The following is a 22555-nucleotide window of genomic DNA, read 5'->3' as shown; positions in this document are numbered from 1 at the left end:
TTGTTGGATCCTACGGTAGTTCTGTTTTTCATTTTTTGAGGAAACCCCATACTGTTTTCCATAGTGGCTGCACCAATTTACATCCCCACCGAAAATACACAAGGATGCCTTTTTCTCCACATACCTCGCCGACAACTTACCACTTTTATTTCTGATGATAGCTATTCTGACAGGTGTGAGGTAATATCTCATCGTGGTTTTGATTTGCATTCCCCTGATGAGTAGTCATACTGAGCCATCTGTTCACGTACCTTTAGGTCATTTGCATGCCTTCTTTGGAAAAATGTCTATTCAGTTCCTCTGCTCATTTTTTAATCAGGTTGTTTATGTTTTTGCTGTTAAGTTGTATGAATTCTTTATACATTTTGGATATCAACCCCTTATTGGATATAGAATTTGCAAAATATTTTTCCCATTCTGTAGGTTGTCTTTCCATTTTGTTGATGATTTCTTTTGCTGTACAGAAACTCTTTAGTTTGATGTAGTCCTACTTACTCTGCTTTTGTTTCTTGTGATTTTGGTATTACATCCAGAAAATCATTGCAAAGATCATTGTCAAGGATCTTTTTCCCAGTGTATATTCTAGGAGTTTCATGGTTTCAGGCCTTAGGTTTAAGTCTTTAATCTGCTTCAAGTTAATTTTTGTGAGTGGTGTAAGAAAGGGGTCCAATTTCATTTCTTTGCCTGTGCTTATCTAGTTTTTCCAACAGCATTTATTGAAGAGAATATCCGTTCCCCCCTGAGTATTCTTGGGTCCTTTGTCAAATGTTAGCTGATCATATTTGCAAGGCTTTATTTATGGGCTCTCAAATTCTATTGATCTATGTGTCTATTTTTATGCCAGTATCATACTGGCATAAAATTACTATAGCTCTGTAGTATAGTGTGAAATCAGGAAGTGTGACGTCTCCTGTTTTGTTTTCCTTTCTCAGAATTGCTTTAGCTATTCAGGGTCTTTCACAGTTCCACATAAATTTTAGGATTTTTCTATTTTGTGAAAAATGCCATTGGAATTTTAAAAGGTATTGCATTGACTCTATAGATGGCTTTGGATAGTATGGACATTATAATATTAATTCTTCTAGTCCGTGGCTATGGAATACCTTTCTATTTATTATGCTTTCTTCAATTTCTTTCATCAGCATCTTCAGTTTTCAGTATACAGTGTATATATATCTTTCATTTCTTTGGTTAAATTTATTCACAAATTTTTTTGATAGTATTGTTAATAGGATTGTTTTCTTTCTTTTTTAGATATTTTACTGTGAATATATAGAAATGCAACTGGTTTTTATATGCTGATTTTCTATCCTGCAGTTATACTGAATTTGTTGATTAGTTATAACAGTTTTTTGGCAGAGTCATTAGTATTTTCTATACATTTTCTGTACATTTTCATACCATTGGCAAAGAGTTTTACTTCCTCCTTTCTGATTTGGATGCTTTTATATTTCCCTTTCTTGACTGATTACTCTGGCTAGGCCTTCCAGTACTACACTGAACAGGAGTGATGAGAGTGGGCACCCTCATCTTGCTCCTGATCTTAGAGAAAAAGCTTTGAATATCTCACTGTTGAGTGTGATATCGGTTATTAGTCATATGTGACCTTTTCCAGGTTTTTTCCTGTTATTGATAAATAGTTTCACAGCACTGTAGTCAGAAAAGATACTTGGTATGATTTCAATATTCTTAAATTTGCAAAGACTAGTTTTTTGACGTACCATACGGTCTCTCCTGGAGAATGTTCCATGTGTGCTTGACAAGAATGTGTATTCTGCTGTTGGAGGGAATGTTCTATATATGTCTGTTAGGTCCATTTGGTCTAATGTATGGCTCATGCCCAATGTTCCCTTCTTGATTTTCTGTCTGGATGATCTATCCACTGTTGAAAGTGGGGTACTGAAGTCCCCTACTATTACTGTACTTTTGTGTACTTCTTCAGATCTGTTTACTGATATACTTCTTCAAATATTAGTAAACTTAACGATCCCCTTATCATTATATTGATATAAAGACCTTCTTGTCTCTTGTTACTGTTTTTGGCTTAAAGTCGATTTTGTCTGATATAACTACCCCTGTTCTCTTTTGCCTTCTAATTTCATGCTATACCTTTTATCCATCCCTTCATGCTTAGCCTGTGTCCTTAAAGCTAAAGTGCATCTTTTGTAGGCTGCTCACAGTTGGTGTTTTATTTTAACCATGCAGCCACTCGATGCTTTTTGATTATTCAGTACATTTATATTAAAAATAATTACTGATAGTAAGGACTCACTAATGTCATCTTCTTGTTTTCTGGCTGTTTTGTTGTTTCTTTGTTCTTTTCTTTGTCTTGCTGCCTTCCTTTGTGAATTGATGATTTTCCATATCATATGCTTTGATTCCCTTCTCTTTATCTTTTGTAAATCTACTGTAGGTATTTGCTTTCTGGTTACCATGAGGCTTATATAAAACATTATATATATATAATTATATATATACATGTGTTTTACACTGATGACAATTTTACTTTGATCACATACAAAAACTCTAATCTTTTACTCCCCTTTTGTTTTTGATGTCACATTTACATCTTTTTATATTATTTATACATTAACAAATTGTTAAAGCTATAGCTTTTTTTTTTTTTTTTCTGGTACACGGGCCTCTCACTGTTGTGGCCTCTCCCGTTGTGGAGCACAGGCTCCGGACGCGCAGGCTCAGCGGCCATGGCTCACAGGCCCAGCTGCTCTGTGGCATGTGGGATCCTCCCGGACTGGGGCACAAACCCGTGTCCCCTGCATCGGCAGGTGGACTCAACCACTGCGCCACCAGGGAAGCCTGTTATGGCTATTTTTTTTTTTTTTTTTCGGTACATGGGCCTCTCACTGTTGTGGCCTTTCCCGTTGCGGAGCACAGGCTCTGGACGTGCAGGCTCAGCGGCCATGGCTCACGGGCGCAGCCGCTCCGCGGCATGTGGCATCTTCCCGGACCGGGGCACGAACCCGTGTCCCCTGCATCGGTAAGCGGACTCTCAACCACTGCACCACCAGGGAAGCGCTATAGCTATTTTAATACTCTTGTCCTTTAACCTTTATACTAAAGTATCTAACACATCAGCATATTACAGTATTATTCTGAATCTGACTATACGTTTACTTTTACCAATATGTTGTACATTTTCATACGTTTCATGTTACTTTGGGCGAAGCTTGATGAACTCCTCTCAGTATTTCTGTAAGGTAGGTCTAGGGATGATCAATGCCCTGAATTGTTTATTAGGAAAAGTCTTTATCCTGCCTTCATTTATGAAAAACAACTCTGGGTGAAGTATTCTTGGTTGGCAGTTTCTTCTGCACGTTGAATATGTCACTCCTTTCTCTCCTGGACTGCAAGGTCTTTGGTGACAAATCTGATAGTCTTCTGGGGCTTACCATGTATAAGAAAAATTTTTTCTTACTACTTTTAAAATTCTTTGTCTCCGATTTCAGATAGTTTTGTTACAGTGCATCTTAGAGAAGATCTTTTAAATTGAAAATTTGGGTTTACCTATTACCTGTAGAACTTGGAAGTCTGAATATCTCCCTATATTTGGGAAGTTCTAAGCCATTCTTTCTTTCTTTTTTTTTTTTTTGGCCACGCTGCGTGGCTTGTGAGAGCTTAGTTCCCCAACCAGGGAACCTGAACCTGGACCCTCAGCAGTGAAAGCATGCAGTCGTTACCACTGGACTGCCAGGGAATTCCCTATTATTTCCTTAAATAAGCTTTCTATCCCTTTCTTCTCCTTCTGGGACTTCAGTGATGCATACATCATTTCTCTTCATGGTGTTATGTCAGTCCCATAAGTTCTTTATTCCTTTTCATTCTTTTTTCTTTTTGTTCCTCTGACTTGATAATTAAAATTGATGTGTCTTCTAGCTCACTGATTCTTCTGTTTGGTCAAGTCTACATTTGAAGCTCTCTACTGAATTCTTCAGCATTGTATTCTTCAGCTCCAACCTTTCTGTTTGGTTCTACTTAATGTTTTCTATCTCATTGTTGAACTTCTCATTTTGTCCTTGTATCATTTTCCTGGTATTGTTAAATTATTTATCTGTGTTCTCGTATAGCTCTTTGAGCATCTTTAGAGCAATTATTCTGAATTATTTGTTGGCAATTCCTGGATCTCTATTTCTCTGGGGCCAGTTACAAGAGGTTTACAGTATTCTTTGGTGGGGCCATGTTTCCCTGATTCTTTGTGATCCCTGTAGACTTGCATAGGTGTCTAAGTATTTTAAGAAGCAGTCACTCTTTCAGGCTTTATGAACTAACTTTGATAAGGGAAGCTTCTCACCTGTGGGTGGGGCATAATAAAGCATGCTGTCATCCTGGGTCTAGTGGTCCAGACCACCAGGTGCGGGGCATGTGGTGGCACCAGGTATGCATGTGTGTGCGCACATGTGTGTGTGTCTGTGGTGGCACTCAGGCATAATACCGCTTCTGCTCAGGTTGCCGGACATGGCGCGGGGTTAGCAGGGAATCTAGACTTGCATCTTGCATGACAGAGCCCTGAACTAACAGCCACCATGGCTCCCAGGTTCCTGTGAAGGTGGGGAGGGACTCAGACGGCTGGTGTCTTACACTTGTGCAGAGGCAGAGGACTGTGATGGCTGCTGGTGCAGTTCTGGAGCTACAGCAGGGGTGGGGAGGAACTCAGGTGGCTCGTGTCAGCAAACATAAATACCTGTGGAGTGAAAGATGGCAAAACTTGCTGGGGGTCCCTGGTGGCTGTGCTGGCCATTGGCTTCATCAGTGGCAAAAGCTGCCGAGTCTGTCCTCAGAGCAGGCCTCTGCGAAATGCAATTATGAGCACTGCATATGTGCTAATAATAGTCCCTGCTTGTCCTCCTTGATCCTAGTTGGCTCTGTAAGTCTCAGCTTTGTTGGTGTGAAGCTGAAGTTGCAGAGGGCCCCAAAAGGATGAAGAAGCTGTTTGCTCACCCCACTCTTCCTTTTTAGGCACGGGGAATTCTTTCTAGCTAGGAAGTTCCTTCCTGGTGCTGAACAATGCCAGCATGGGGGTGGGATGATGCAGGCAAAACAAAGCTGTTTTCCTTCTCTTCTCATGAGATTATTTGCAGGGGTTTTGTTCCACTGTGTGGCTAAAACTTCCTAAGTGGACTTTCTAGGTTTTTATTTGTGGATAGCAGTCCAATAATTGATTTTTATGAGACGCATGGGGGACTGGGAGCCTAGGATCTCCTATGTTGCTATTAGCACTTTTAAGTCATTAATTATCTCAGATCATATTACCCCTATTAATGCTAGATTTTATGATAGACTTTGATTACTGACAGCTGGAGACTTAAACATCAAGCAACTTGGATTTTTTTTAATAGCGTTAATGAAATAGAAAAAAACGGGAGCTATGAAGGTTTGAAACTTTTCAGAACCATGGTGAATGTAGGAAGTGTTTGGAAAAATATACAAAGAAAAAACTTTCTCTAAGATGAGGATGTCTTGGGACTTCCCTGGCCGTCCAGTGGTTAAGACTTCACCTTCCAATGCAGGGGGTGTGGGTTCGATCCCTGGTCGGGGAGCTAAGATCCCACATGCCTTGTGGCCAAAAAACCAAAAACATAAAACAGAAGCAATACTGTAACAAATTCAATAAAGACTTTAAAAATGGTCCACATCAAAAAAAAAAAAAAACTTTAAAATGAGAATGTCTTTAATAATGACTTAATAATCAGTAATGAAGTGTAGATTATAACTCAGTGAGGAGTTATTATAGTTAAATGATTGCTAGTTATATTTACAGTGTCTTTTAATAAACCTGTTAGTTTTAAAAAATACGTTGAAGATGATCCATTCTTTCAGAACTTAATATATTAACCAATAAGCTAATTTATTGGTTATTACAGGAATAATGGTTTCTAGTCAACAAAACTAAAATATAAACACTATAAGAATATCACGAAGACATAACACGACAACAGATTTTTGTGAGATTTGATGTAGGACACAGTCATTTTGTTTCTTGGCAGAAATAAAATGTTCCTTTTCAGAGTAATTGCTTCTTTGGGAGAGAATTAAAGCATCTTTGCATTATTAACACAGCAGCTCTGCTAGTATATCCATTATAAAACTCATTTTAGGCATGAGGCTTATTTAGAATATTAAAAATTCAACAGTTTTTTTTAACATTACACTCAGGGATAAAAGAAAAGATTAGAAGTTATAGTAGAGGCAAGCAAATATTTTAAAATTGTTTTAAAACATTTTATGATATAGATTTTGTATTTCAATACACAGTTCGGGATAAACCCAAATCAGACAAGTCCAAACTTTTCAAATACATTAAACTTTAGTAAGGTAAGAAATAAACAATTACAACCCGTGTAAGTAAATTATTAATAGACTATTAGATATAATTGTATAGCTAGAAATAATTTCGTAAGTAGTCATTTCTATACTGTATATGGTCAATGGTCTCCTAGTTAGTGAGCAGAACAAAATTAATTTAAAGCACTTATTTTCTCCGATTAACCTAAGAACAAGAAAATAAAAAACAAAAACTTTGACACTTTATAAATAGCTAGGAGAACACACACAGCATTATTAGCCCAAATACAGAATAAAATGTACATAACCCATCAGGTTTGATCATTTTGTGTGTATGTTCTTTGGCTCGTTTATTCATTAATTCAACAAGTCTGTATAAGTCTTATAAAGAGAATTATACAGAGAATTATACAGATAAGTAATATTCTCATTCTGTGGCCAAGGTAATTTCATTTTATTAGTGGAGATGATTATGCAAAAACTATATAAGACTGAGAAAAATGAATACGACAAAGAACTACCACGGCCATTCAGAATTGGAGAACTTTATATTCATCCAGGAGCATAAAGAAATGACTTCATGCAAAAAAGCAGCCCTTTTTTGGATGAGAGAGGAAGAGGGTTTTACAACTACAGAAAAGGAGGAATGTCATCCCACAATTATAATACTTACAATAAAAGGAAATGTATTATGTGTACATTGTTAACAAGAATTAACAGAAAATAAAATACCTGACTCATTTTTCTACCTGAGTCCTATTCTAATACATCCTTTAGGCTATTTTTATTATTTAGCTAAAATGGCACCAAAAGTTTAATAATATTTAGGGGGAGGGAAGAAATGAGTAAGAGAGAATGTACGGAAGGGGAGAGAGAAAGACATCTACTGTTCAAAATACTCAGCATGACTCCTCCAAGATAATGGGACATTTCTCCAATGCAGACCTATTGTTTCTTCCCCTTGAGGTTATTAATTATTCATAAACTATAGCATAATTTGGTCTATAGCATGAGCAAATCACACTGGCATTTTTTTTTTAATATAAGAGGGACACAGTATATTTGATTCTCTGTTTTGATAAATATATGTGACACATATGATGTGGTGTTTAAGGCTTTATGGGGAAAAAAGGTTACTTAAGTATACGGCAGCCCTAAAACTTATTTTAATGTAATCTAATACGTAAATTTTACACAAATTTTCTCATGGCTCCTAATCTTTATATCTAAAGGTGATGTGATAATATGAATATTGAAATAATTTTTGAATGCTAATTTCATCCAAGTTTATAAAAAATTTATTTAAATCATTGATTAGCATTTTAAAGAGTCAAAATATAATGATGTTGGAAAATACGCAATGAATAAGAAATATTCTGAGTTACCGAAATTTACATGGTCTTATTTTGAAGTTGTGGAGATATACCTCTAAAATGCTTTTTTTAAATTAGAATGTATATGCTTATTATGTTTAATATAATTGACTCAATTTTATTCATAGTATGAGAATAATTTCCTTGGTTTATAATGACCATAGGGGTCTATTTAGTCCATTATTCTTTGCAATGTACTCAATAATTTACCAAAATTGGAAAAAAGTTATTTGCTAACTGGTTTGTATTATTTATCCCTTTCTCTGTGGGCAGGTCAATTCTTCGTGCCTTTGCTTTTTTACTATTTTCTCTGAAATCACATTTACTCTGGATTCTCAGAATGTTTAACTGTATTAGATTAAATTTGACATCGTAAAACACATTCTCATTTTGTAGTATTATAATCCCTTTGGGTATGTGCTTCAAGGTTTTAATTACAAAGTACAAACAAAGCTCAGGAGGGAAGCTGCTGTTTTTCAGACATAGTTAACATTTTTGAAAGGCTGAAAATATAACTTGAGTTCCTATTTGCAAAGAAAGATTTATTCATCTATTCAGCTTTATTTTTATTTAATATCTGCCATGTGTGAAATGTTTTGATAGGTGGTAAGGATACAAATTACATGGTCCTTCTTAATTAATTGCCAGGGTTGTTAGTAGCTAAACAGTTGAAAGGAAGTAAAGGAGCAGTTTGGGTTGGCTTCAGAATTGGTAAAGGTCAGTGAGTTTAGGATCAAGAGTGCATACTGTGATGATGGAAGTCAAAACCACGTATGGAGAGGGCAGAGAGAAGCAGCAACAGATGCTAGAGATAAAGGCAAAGAGTCTTACCAGTGGCCAACTAGACACAAAAAATTTAAAAATCAAAAGGAATAAAAAGATAAGGCAAAGCTTGCCAAGAGAGAAGATGCAAGGCCATAGCAACAGAGCAACCATGGTACTGAGGCAAACTTTTAAAACAGTTCAGTTTCTAATACCACACAATGCAATAATAAGCAGAGCTTTAATGACCAAGACTTTGGGCAAACCCAGATCATACTGCATCTCTCTACTAGTCTATCAGCTCCATGATATAGCTGTACTACTAGGGCAGATACAGTACCTGGTATTGAATGGGCTCTCAACAAACATTTATTGGATGGAAAAATAAAGGAATGAATAAATGAAAAGGCAGACTCTCAATTCCAAACTCTACCATAAAATTTTTGCATACCTTTACCAATTATTATTCTCTTTCTGTTTTTTTTTTTTTGTTGTTTAAAATTTTTTGTTATATGTTGACATTCTTTGCTGGTGGTATGAAGATTATAATAAAACTCCTGAATATCCTAAATAAAATAATTGTATTTAGTTTAAATAAGCCTATACACTTTTCCACTTAGGACTAAAATATGTCCTGCAAAGAGCTAGTATATGCAAAATCCCTGAGGCATGAGAGTGTACAACACTGGAGAAAGTGTAAGACTATTATGGCTACCTGAGACAAGTGCTACATTAACGATAAATTCTTGATTAAGCAGCATGCGTTTTTGCAACAAAATGCTTTTGCATGTGCATGTAGAACACAGCTCTTAGCTACATTCACAACTGAAGTATAATGCAGTGAAAAATTTTGGATTATATATGGTAAAGACATAGCAACTCTCAGGCAGCAGCTAAAAGCCAAATCTTAAAAAAGAGGACAATATATTTATTTAGTTGGGAGTTATAATCTAAGCACAAGTTTATTTAACTGAATGCATCTCATTCAAGATGTTTTTTTTTAACGACAGAAAATGTCTTTATGTCCCATGTAATCATACAGTTATATAGATTCCCTTTAGCTACACAGTAATGACTGTTTTTGGGATGACTTTCACGCCGTGAAGTAGACCATTAGTACTTGACTTGTGCCATTACATAGCAACTTAACAGTAACAAACAAACTTGCAAATCAGCATAGTAACATACTGCCTGCACTATTAATTTTCTTTACATTGTCTATATTCATTTACATTTAAGTTCAGTGTGGTGAAACTTACTCTGGTAACATCTGTAGATCCTTGTAGGCATGTGTTATTTCACAATTAATATGTGAAAATGTGAACAGTCACTGATATTACAAATATATATAAATTTTTAAAGCTAATAGCTAAGTAAAGACCCAACATACTCCACAGTCTTTTAAGCTTGTCTGATCCAATTAGCTCAGTTCAGAGAGAAAATTGAACTACTGAAGCTAGAATCAGAAGTTCAGAGCTAACACAGGCCCACTATATATCAATTCCGTTGATGGCCACAAACTATCCACTACTCAAACCAGTGTTGATCCTAAGGTGAATGAGTGGTGGGGATGGATAGCGGAGAGGACTGGAATGTATACCCCTTCCCAAAAATACAATTCAAGACACAGGCCCCGTTGACAGAGCATCAGTAACAAACCTTCTATAAAGGAGCAAATAATCTGTTCACCTGTATAAGAAGTGTTAAAATGTACAACAGGATAAAACAATTTCTGACAGATATTCTTAAATAAATATGTTTTTATAATTTCCCTACAGGATTATCTACAAGACAAATATGATATTGACTTAAAAAATTATTCACAATTGGTGAGACATCTTGACTACTTGTTGCTATTGTTTTCAGAGCGTGGTATCTTAACACCATTTGAAAAGTATGTTTCTTCATGATTTTTTCCCTCTGTTTTGGAATCTACTAACAAAGAATAAACTCTTAGCATATTATGAGAAGCTGTAGTAGACACATCTACGAGGGCACTGCCCGTGCACCAGCCTGAAATCCACCAGTGCAGGGAAAGTAACGCCTTCCCCAGAGAAATAGCACTCCATGAATGATAGATGAGAGCTGGTATATAAATATCAATACCTTAGTTTCCCTCACCACTGGGGTGGGAAAATCCCTGTATGTGTTCCACACCAGCTCCCAGAGATCCCCAAGCAGTATTAAGCTTCAGTGGCCCAAAGCGCTCATGGGCTGGATATGGCATCTTTTTTGACTGCCTTCCCTTCCTGAACTCAGTTTCCCGCTCCTTTCTCACGTTTGCCTCACCTCCAGCATGAGCTACTTTCATCTGAATTGTCTTTGGGTCTGTTCTGGGAGGGACCCAGACTAAGACAGGAGTGTTTTCAACTTTTAAAAGCGCTTATACATCTATGATTATATTTTATCTCACAAACTACAAGGTAAGAAAAGCAGTATTAGTCCCTGTTTTCTTATATTAAATGAGTCTAAGTAACTTCCACCCCTAGCGACACAACTGCTAAGAGGCAGAGCTTGGGAAGAACTCAAGCCCGTTCTCTTCCCATCTGTTTCTCTGCCTGTATACTTCAGGACAAGGCATAAACATGACTCCGTGGGCCTAAGAGTCATTTTTACTCTCTCTTATGTAAACATCTCTTTGTAAGCATATATAAAATGTCCAAGATTAAATAGCGTTTACTAAGATAGATTAAAGCAAACAATTATACCCAAAACATTTTCATATCAGTTATATTTAGTGATGGTGTTCCATATATACAATCCTCCCAAACATTAAACCACAGGTCAGTGTGATCCGAAGCCACTCACTAGTTGATTCAATTAAAAAAAATTTTTTTTTAAGAAAGTCATCCTTTGGGTATAAATGCTAGATGGGATGGCCTTCTTGGCTACAAAATATATAAGAAAACAAAATTATACTTAAGATTCTCTGGGGCTTCTCATTTTCAGCTCTGATGTTTGAGCCTGGTGCTTCCTTGCTGTGAGCAGTGTCCTCTGCACTGCAGGATGCTTAGCGGCATCCCTGGCTCCACCACTAGTTGCCAGTCGAGGGCAGCTGCCCCCAGCGTTGTGACAACCAAAACTGTATCCAGAAACTACCAAATGTCCTCTGGGGGTGCCGGGAGGAGGGGGGCGGGGAGCCACATTCATCCCTCTTGGTATGATACGCGTTTCACAGCCCAAACATCCCTTCACTACTCCATGAGACAGCCAGTCTATAAGGGCAGTAAGGGTTAATGTGGCGGGGGACAGAAACCACTTATACCTACCTTGAAATTTTACAAATGAGGAAAAGTTGAAGTCCTGGTAACATGTATCTAACGTTATAGGGTTCCAAAGTTAGCACAAGTGGAAGAAGTTAACAATGGGTGTGAAGCTTATGCTTCTGAAACATGACTTAATGCTGTTTGACAGAAAGAACCATGGCTTTTCATGTTTGGGGCCAACAAAGGAATCTGTAATCAGCTTGTCTTTCCCACTAGTAGCTCAATATAGCCCTGACAGCATGAGGCAGAACATGAAACCTCTGGTAAGATGAGAGGACGACATGGGAAGTAAAACAATGTTTCTGGGGAATAAGTAGAATAAATGTAAGCATACTGATGGCAACTTAAACAGAACTCTGAGGAAGTTCACGAGCACAAAGAAACTATATGCCAATGTCCATTGCAATAAGTTCAGATGTTAACAGAAGTTCTCCCATGCTTTGGGATTTGGGTTTAGTTAGCTCTACTTTGTAATTCTGTTTTTGGCTTTGCATTTTGATGAATCCCTATCAGTATTTAAGAAGAAGGAAGGCAGAGGTGTATCATACCACCATCTTAACGCTGAAAAATCTCTCTTCACTTCTGTTTCACTGTCACCTTTTTATAGCATCATCTTAGGAATGTACATAGACCCATCCCCTTTGTTAAACTGTGCGTATGTAGGTTTAAATCTATGGTATTTGCTTGATGCAAGAAAGGCTAGTCAATTCTCAGTGGCCTTTTAATCTCTCTGTTTATATTTTGAATGACTAGCCTAGCTTTTAATGTTCTGCATCTCATACTTCTCATAACTTTACAGCTTAATGCAACAACATTCTCTGTAATCTATTACCTATAGGGAGACAGTTTACTTAACTACATGGTGTGTTCTTTCTCCTTGACATGAAACTACAAGGGGTTGCATTTATTGATACCTATTTTTTATAATTTTCTAAATTTCCATAGTGAGCATTAATTTTACGATCAGAAAGTAAACTTTAAAAGCAAAAGTTGAAAGAGGAAGTCAAAGTATCATATTTTAAAGAATAATGAGAGGAACCAGATAATAGAAAAATACAGCCTGGAAGCTAATGACACATTCTAGGATTACACCTGGCCACGTATATCTTTAAGCCTCTAGGGTCTTATTAGGTCTTAGTCACTTTATTTAAAAGGACTATGTTTGTCAAGGTTATGGAGGTTTCATGACATTTCACCCATGTTTAATTTAATTAGTCAATCTCCCTGCAGAAAATAGTAGGTATCATTTCAGATTCATAGATTGCTCAGGGCCCTCAGACTCAGAATTTCTGTCAAAATTTTAAAATAGATGTTAGCATCAAGATCCAAACATTAACCACTGTTACTAACAACATTTATGTCTAAACTTTAAATATGTATTTTAAATGTTTAGTCTAATTATTATCAACTTAGTCTTCGAATGACTCTCAATCATGTTACAAGATCCACCATTCTAATTCTGGCTTCTACTACTTGGACTATTATTTTTCCTCATTTGTAAAATACCTGCTCTCTGACCTCACAGTATTATGCTTAAAAGGTATAAAACTAGATGTTACAACGCCAAATCCATTAAAAACTCCCATATACAGGAAAAACAGCAAATTAGGCAATTTAAAAAGTCTGACACAAAAGAACTCACCACCATCCAGAATTCTATTTAGAAACCAACTTCAGAAAAACCGGGGGGTGGGGGGCACAGGGGAACAACCCAACTATTTCTGGAAACCATACAGACCTTCATAGTACAATTTTAAAGTATTTACAAAGTTAAGTTCACTTTAACATTGAAATACTTCTTCATAAACAATTTTAATACAAATTTCTTAAATCACCTAACATAAATCAAATAGTTGAAGCCAAACATATTTTAAAAATTAATTTAGAAAAAATGAACAAAAATTAGAATTCATTTAGCTGATATTTATGTGTAATAGCTACCTAAAAATAAGTCTTTAAAATGTAAATGGTTATTCAATTATGTTACAAATATGAAAACCGCAGTAAACTTACTGTTTCATATACCTTACTCCACTAAATGTGCATTGGTCATAAGAATTAATGCCAAATTATAAAATTCCTTTATAAATATCCATAAGATACTCACTTTGTCATTTTATTCCATGCCACTGAAAGAGATAAATAGCCTAATTATAGTTATTCTCAAAAACACAAATCCTACATGGTAATTTCTTTTTAGAAATACAGGTTAAAATATAAAGAAATTACCAAAGAAGGATAGTGCTAATTTTCAAGTTATATCTTGAAATTTAAACACATCTATTATAAAGAAAACCATTCACTATTATTATTCTAATGGACAGTCATTGTTTAAAGTATAATTCTGTACCAGTAACCACTTGATTTTATAAAGCAAAGTTAATCTTCTATTTTGTTCCAGTAATATGAAAACACATTATTATGCAAATCAATTCATTAAAACAAAAACAATTTTCTGTTTCAGTGTATGCTGACATTATGCATATTAAAAAGCAGGAAGGGAAGTTTTGCTAAAATACGTTAAAATGCAAAACAAGAAAAGAGCTATATACTAATGGGCAACATTCTCCTGCCCCTTTAACCTGCTTTTGTGTATACTGCTTAGTAAGTACCATCTTAGTAATTAACAGAGCAGTCCAAAACCATATCCACATCTCTGGCCAAGAGCACACTCAAGCAATTGATTGTGCAGCGAGAAGCTCCTATATTTCCAAGACTTTCGTGATTTTTTTCCTTCAATCCTAATACTTTATTCAAATACAAGAAAAAATGTTTTTATAAAATATGAGCGTGAAGAGTTTGGGACAAAATTCATTTCGTGAAGAGTTTGGGACAAAATTCATTTCTTTAAACAACCTGGTTATAGGTTTCAGTCTCATCATTTCTGTCTTTCGATTAAGGTGCTGAAAAGCTAAAATACGTACCCTGAAAACTAGATGCACGTATGAAGGAAAAGTTTTTTTCTTTTAAAAATATAGAAAATTCTGTTTTCTTAATGTGTTCCTCTGGGCCATCACAGTACCTTTTTCCTAAGGGCCATGCCAATCTCTACTTACAAAATAGTAGTACAACAATGTGGAGGGGGCAAATAAAACATTTTCTAAATCAATAGAGAAAATTTCTTTCCAATCTAATCTAAACCTTGAAATAAGTGTTCCTGTCACATTAAGGTTACTAACTGGTTTATGCGGAATTAACAGTGACATGTTGATCCTATTATCATTCAGACTAGTGACAAAAAATAAATGGAAAGAATTAAGATAATACAATTCGAGAAACCAAAATCTCCTAGTGTGAGTCTTTATAATCATTTAATAAAACATTCATTGAGGACCAGCTGTATGTAAGTGTAAAGATGAAAAATAGCTTAAAAGAAACTCCCTATGTTAAGAATTTGACTAATACATAAAATATTTTAAAAATATTATTATAAAGGAAGGCAGAGATACATAAATGGGCTAACTACATATTTATAAATGTGTAAAGGGAAGAAGAATTTCTAACGTAATTAAGGAATGCGTTTCAGAGGGTTGGCAAATTAGGTGGTATTTGAAGGATGGGCATGATTTGATAGAAATTCCAGGAATGGAAGCAGCAAAATAAAGCATATATTTAGGGACAAGGGACAGTACAAATACACTAACACTGAGTTTCTCTGCAAAGGAGTAGAGGTCTTAGGCTGGAAAGGAAAATTACAATGGGCAAGTAATGGACAGTCACTTAGGATTTCCAATTTAACTGATAACTCTGGTCCACACATATTAATATTATCAATATAGTCAAAGTATGCTTTAGGAATATTCACCTAGTGGCCTAAAATACTCATTTGTGAAGTCTAGTGCCTAGAATATATTCAGTGAGCAATAGATGGCATCCACGTTGTCACTTTACTGTAATCAGTGCAAATTTTTTTGGCACTTACTCCAGTAAACGACGTGTGAGGGGATTAGAGTCTCATGATTTAGCAAAGTAATGGTTGAAATGGTAAGAAGATTACAGTGAGAATGAAGAGTGACAGAATACAACACTTTAAAATATGCCACTTTGGCCTAAGAATTATTTTAAGCTGAAGGCCCTGAGAAGAAGCAGATACTAGAAAAGTTCTCTGCCTTCTCCAATCTGCCTAAAAGCAGAACATAAATAAATTCACAACGGTGTCCCTCCTCCTTTCTCTACCAGCAAGGACATAGGTAGAGACAATCTACAGGTGGAGACAATCCTTGGAGACAACTTTAGATCCTTATCAATGGAGAAGGCAACCGCAAACTTAAATCTGCACACTACACCTCACCTTTGCTTATCTTACTTTTCCTGGTCACTTCCACAACTGGCTTTCCCTCAATACCTCTCTTTCTGTCTGTAACTGAAGATGGCACTTAAGCCTGAGCTCTAAGCCACCTCTGAGAGTTATTCATTTTTCCCTATCTCACTCAGAACAGTAGAGGGAAAATTATATTTTCTTCCCCTACATAAGCTAAAACATTTCACAAGAATGTTGATGAATTTTTCATATACTTTAACAAATGTATTTAAGCAAATAATAAAAAGCAATGCTTAATATGTTTATTTGCCTAAGAAATGTTATAAGAATATTAAAAGGCAGTAATAAAAATTTTATCAATTTCCAAAATCTACACTTTTAAGTATCATTAACACAATAGTGATCAAATCTTTGTGTCAGGCCCTCTTTATGAAATAGGAACATATCAGGGACCAAAGTGGATAAAAAGCCATGCTGTCAAGTGCTTATACCCTACTGGGGTCCTGGCAAAAGACAAACAAAAGTAACACAAAATAAGTAAATTATATAACGTGTTGTAAGTGCTATGGAGAAGAAATTTAAAAAGGAAAGGAAGACAGTGAGTATGGGTATTGGGGAAGAGGATGAGAGAAAAGGACTACACTTTTAAATAGGATGGTCAGGAAGACTTGAAGATAAGGGGACAATTTATTGCTTGATAATTACTTCCAATTATTTTTTCTGTAAAATTAATTTTGAATATTAGACATTCAAATCACTTTTCTATTTAAAAAATACAGAGTACACATAACAAAAGACATGTCTGATTTACTACAGCATCTGATTATCCAGAGTCTAACTTTGACTCCATATTCTTGACACCTATAGAAGAAATGTGAAAATGCTGACAAAAATATGAGACCAAAATGGTTACTATATAGTATCAGTGACTGTAACTAGCAACCAGCCCTTAAAATCTAATTGAGCCACCAGGGTACATAGAGTAAGTAAAGTGAACTATACCCCTATATTACAGTTCCACAAAGAAGTTCAAAGAAAGCCACAAACAATTTAGGAAGAAGAAATAACTTGTTAGCTTTTTTAATATTAAAGATATTTGAAGTACTGTAAGCAATGAAGAACAAACCTCATAAGCTTACATTATACATTTATATTTATAGAGAAATTATAACATGATTGGCCATGGGATAACTTTATTCCATTCAGAGCCACAATATTCAGAAATTAAGAATTTACTACCATTTTAGGTGTGATTCTGGTACTGTGGTTATGATTTTTTAAGAAAGCCTCATCTTTTAGAGGTACCTACTGAAATATTTATGTTTGAAATGAAATGATATTGGGCAGTTATTTCAAAAGAATCCAACAGCGGTAAAGAGAACTGGATGGGAGAATAGATGAAACAAGATTGGTTATGAACTGGTAATTAAGTTTGGTGATGAATGCACGAGGGGTGTCATTATATTCTTCCCTCAAAATCTGTATAAAGAAAAGCTAGAGAAAAAAGGCACATTTTAAAACAGTAATCTTCACCAACCTAATACTAAGCCTCAAAGACAGTATTCTGCAAAGTTGATCTATGACAATATTTCCCACCCACCAAAAGGAAAGGGAAGGCAGCAAAACAGTAGCAGTTACTAATGTAAACTTTGCTACTGATTTAACTACACACCAATTTCACTTTCAATTTTCTGGCCAACAGTTCCTGGCATCCTAATACAATGGCTTCGGGGTTCTTAATGATCTTCTGAGCTAAATTAAATTTATCATTGCTGGGACACTCGCTACAGACTGTTCCTATTTCCTCTTCTGGCATTACATATTATTGCCATAGCAGTCTGCAAAGTTGAAAAAATAATTTATGTGTATATATTTGATAAGTAGGTACACTGAATTTTTTTTAATCCACGCTAAAGCAGTCCTCACCCTAAAAAAAAATATATATATATATGTGCATGTTGTGTGTATGTACATGGTGAAGGTAGTAAACGAGAAGAGAAAGAACATATATTTCAATTTACAAATAGAATCCTTTCTTACTAAATGCTAAACATAATTTCGGATTCCTATGTAAACAGGATTAAAGTTCGTAATACTGATGCACAGAACATGCACTTACCACCTGTCCATTGTGCGGGTTTTTATGAGCATATGGTGGTCCACGGATATGATTCCACATCTGGCCAGAAGTCATAGCAAAGACTATACACTGAAAAAACAGGGTACAATATTATAACATGGAAACTGAAAAATAAGAGAATACTGCATTCTTTTAAAAAAATGCTCATGAAACTATCTTTCAAATATCATGTAACAGCTCATCCATTAAAATCATTTTCATTTACTAACTATGGGACTTTCGGTAAGTTACTTTTCTTCTGCGTCTCAGATTTGATATCTATCAACTGGGGATACCAACTACGCTGATGACATACATTAATGGGTAAATAAATAAACTGGGTAACATATGTAAAGCATCTGGCATGGTGACTGATAATCTGCCATGTCCTAACTAGAGCTAGTCAAAAGTACAGGTAGAACACGATGTCTTAGATATAGCCAGGAATAATGCACAGAAGCCATAGTCCTGCTAGAGCTAGCAAAAAAGGCTGCATTTGGAAAACTAATCTTAAAGATCCGAGACATTACAGAGATGGTGGGGGAGGAAACAGTATGAACCAGAGGTCCCAGTCAATCACTATAACTTATATGTAAGCATGTTTTGTTTAAATCATACATGCTTAAATTTACAAACATGGACATCTTTAGACTGAAATATGTCTTCAGGTTAAAACACTTCCTACTGTCTCAGAACTTGCCCAGCTCACTCTTTATTTGAACTGCCCACCTCTGGTAGGTAGCTATATCAACAAAGATTCAAGGTCAGAATGAGCAATGTGTGACTGGGGATCTAAACATACAAGATTTGCACAATTTTTAAAGGAGAAACGAGGATACAAAAGGGGAAAAGTAGGATGAGGCAAATTAATGGACGATTTTTAAACCCAGAGAATAAATCTGAACTCTGTTTCATAACTTCTTGGGAACCACAATATTTCAGAAGAAAATAAAAATGATATAACAGGATTATAGAGATTAATCTGAATCCTTTCCACACTTTCTTGAGAATAACTCTGAAATAAACTGAAACTTCTTAAAAGTCAGATTTGATTTGTACGTAGACTTTGCATAGATTGAGGTATTTCCCGAAAGTCAAGATTTTACAAAATATTTGCACTGTAAACTTAGAAGGTACATTAGAATTTAGGCCCGAAGTGAAAGAGAGAATGATGCACCACCTAAAAAGTCATTTAAAAATGTGAAATTGTTACGTGAGAAAAATAAATTGTATATCTAATTTATAGGAGTATCATGTCAGTGATTTAGAGAATATATTAAAGTTGATTATTCTGTAGACAGATTATAATATAGTAGTGTGAAAGGCAGAGTATATTTTAAAATCCAGGAAAAGATATATCTAGTGAATAAACACATTTATAGTATAAGCAAGTGACATTTTTGTTTTTAGTAGATGCTCAGTAATACTAGAGTTCTATCATTTTGGGGACCTAACCCTCAAAGTCACTAAATCAGCACTGAAACTGTATGTATTTCTGGTTTTACTTTTACCTGTCTGCCTATTCCTTCTCTGCCTTCTACTGCTGCACTTGATATTCCTATTTCCAACTATGGTGGAAAAATAATGCATGATCAAGTCTGTATTTTAGAAGGATGGTACTAGTCACAGTATGGAGAATAGACTGGAGAAAAGTATAACTTGAGGCAGAGAAATCAGTTTGGAGGCTGATGCATAAAAACGCTTGAGAGACTATAGTGGCCAATTCCATGGTAGTGACAGAATTGAGAGATCTGGACAAACAGGAGAAATATTTAAGAGATGGAATCAACAGACTTTGGTGAATGATGGATCTGATAGAAAATAGTCAAAATTAACCTCTGGGTTTCTGATTTGAGCAACAGTGTGTAGTTAGTGGTGACACCCAATGAGATACAGAATAAGGCAGAAGCATGTTAAGGGTGAAAGGGAAGAAGGTAACAAAGATTTGGAGCTCCCTCTGTTTTATTATTTTTTTTACAGTAGGTCCTTGTTTGTTATCTGTTTTAAAAATAGCAGTGTGTACATGTCAATCCCAAATTCCCAATCTATCCCCCCCACTCTTCCCCCCGGTAACCATAAGTTTTTTTTGAAGTCTGCGAGTCGGTTTCTGTTTTGAAAATAAGTTCATTTGTGTCATATTTTTTAAGATTCTGCACATAAGCAATATCATACGATATTTGTCTTTATCTGTCTGACTTACTTAGTATGATAATCTCCAGGTCCACCCATGTTGCAAATGGCATTATTTCATTCTTTTTAATGGCTGAGTAATATTCCATTGTATATATGTACCACATCTTCTTTATCCATTCCTATGTTGATGGACATTTAAGTTGCTTCCACATCTTGGCTATTGTAAACAGTGATGCAATGAACATTGGGTGCATGTATCCTTTTGAACCATGTTTTTCTCTAGATATATGTCCAGCAGTGGGATTACTGGATCACATGGTAGCTCTATTTTTAGATTTTAAGGAACCTCCCTACTGTTCTCCATAGTCGCTGTACCAATTTACATTCCCACCAGCAGTGCAAGAGGGTTCCCTTTTCTCCACACCCTCTCCAGCATTTATTGTTTGTAGACTTTTTGATGATGGCCATTCTTACTGGTGTGAGGTGATATCTCACTGTAGTTTTGATTTGCATTTCTCTAATGATTAGTGATGTTGAGCAGTTTTTCATGTGCCTCTTGGCCATCTGTATGTCTTCTTTGGAGAAATGTCTATTTAGGTCTTCTGCCCATTTTTTGATTGGGTTGTTTGGTTTTTGGATATTGAGTCACGTGAGCTGTTTGTAAATTTTGGAGACTAGTCCCTTTTTGGTTGCATCGTTTGTGAATATTTTCTCCCATTCTGTGGGTTGTCTTTTCGTTTTGTGGTTTCTTTGCTATGCAAAAGCTTTTGAGTTTAATTAGCTCCCATTTTTTATTTTTGTTTTTATTTCCATTACTCTAGGAGGTGGATCCAAAAAGATATTGCTGCAATTGATGTTGAAGAGTGTTCTGCCTATGTTTTCCTCTTATAGTATCCAGTCTTACATTTAGGTCTTTAATCCATTTTGAGATTTTTTTTGTGTATGGTGTTAAAGAATGTTCTAGTTTCATTGTTTTACATGTAGCTGTCTGGTTTTCCCAGCACCATTTATTGAAGAGACTGTCTTTTCTCATTGTATAGTCTTGCCTCCTTGTTGTAGATTAACTGGCCATAGGTACATGGGTTTATTTCTGGGCTTTCTATCCTGTTCCACTGATCTATATTTCTGTTTTGTGCCAGTACCATACTGTTTTGATGACTGTAGCTTTGTAGTATAGTCTGAAGTCAGGAAGCCTGATTCCTCCAGCTCCGTTTTTCTTTCTCAAGATTGCTTTGGCTATCAGGGTCTTTTGTGTCTCCATACAAATTTTAAGATTTTTTTTTTTTTTATCTAGTTCTGTGAAAAATGCCTTTGGTAATTGGATAGGGATTGCATCAAATCTGTAGATTGCCTTGGGGAGTTCATTTTTAAATGGGTTAACTCTAATGTACTTTCAAAACATCCATTTCAAAACATCTTTGGAGAGTGAGATGTCTAAGAGACATTTACATATATATCTAATGACAGAGGTGTAGGGAAGAAAAACGACAGATCTGGGAATTGTCAGCACATAGTTGTTCACTGAAGTCACGGGAATGGATAAAATTGCTCAAGAAGAGCACAACCTGGTCCCACATTCCTAAACAGCACCGTGCCCCACACTCCTTAACTGGCTCTCTATGCTTCATTCAGGTCACTCTTCTTGCTCCACCCCCTCCATCCAGGAAGCAGTGCCTACGTTTACATCTTGTTAATGCCGTACCTGCCTAGGACTCCTACCTAACCAACCTCTCTACACTTGGGGTCTATGTATGGTTCTCTCTGAAGCCATTCCAGTTTAATTTACTCATTTGACAATTATTAACTGAGCATACCAAGTATTTACTAGATACTAGGAATACAGCAATGAATAAGATAAAGACAGTCCCTGCCCTTCAGTGAAAATCCTAAATAAGTGACATGTGCTCTGAATCATAAAAAATAAGTAGGTATTTCTCATTCATTCATTCAACATTTATATACTGAGAACCCACTATATATTCAAGAACTGTTTCAGAAGCCAAGAATAAAACAATGAACAAAAATATAAGCGGGGAAACTCCCCTCTTGGAGCTTACACTCTATAGGGAGAAAACAGACAGTAAAAAGTTAAATCATATGAGAGACAATGATAAATGAACTGAGGAAAAGTAAAGCAGTGAAGGTGGAAAGAATTCATGAGAGAAGGGGTTGCAATACTAATGAGTGGTTGGGAGGGGCCTCTCCAAGGCAGTGGCATTTTCAGCAGAGATCTGATGATGTCTAAAAGCCATGTAAATACTTGGGGAAAGAGGGAAGAGCCAGTGAACCAGGCTCTACTGAAGGACAATGTCTGGCATCTTTTAGAAAGAGTAAAGAAGCC

At 35.8% G+C, this 22555-nt stretch overlaps 1 protein-coding gene across 2 annotated transcripts in view; it reads right to left on the bottom strand.

Annotated features, from left to right (window-relative positions):
* TUSC3 (tumor suppressor candidate 3) overlaps positions 1–22555 on the bottom strand; it is a 181989-nt gene that overhangs the window by 58616 nt on the left and 100818 nt on the right. For both annotated transcript variants that reach the window (XM_065900082.1, XM_065900081.1), the window contains exon 6: positions 18082–18171. In XM_065900082.1, coding sequence (XP_065756154.1) covers positions 18082–18171 — 90 coding nt within the window. The remainder of the gene's footprint in view (positions 1–18081; positions 18172–22555) is intronic.

Source organism: Phocoena phocoena, chromosome 21 (assembly GCF_963924675.1).
Source record: "Phocoena phocoena chromosome 21, mPhoPho1.1, whole genome shotgun sequence".
NCBI lineage: Eukaryota > Metazoa > Chordata > Mammalia > Artiodactyla > Phocoenidae > Phocoena > Phocoena phocoena.
This window is presented reverse-complemented; position numbering and strand designations above follow the sequence as displayed.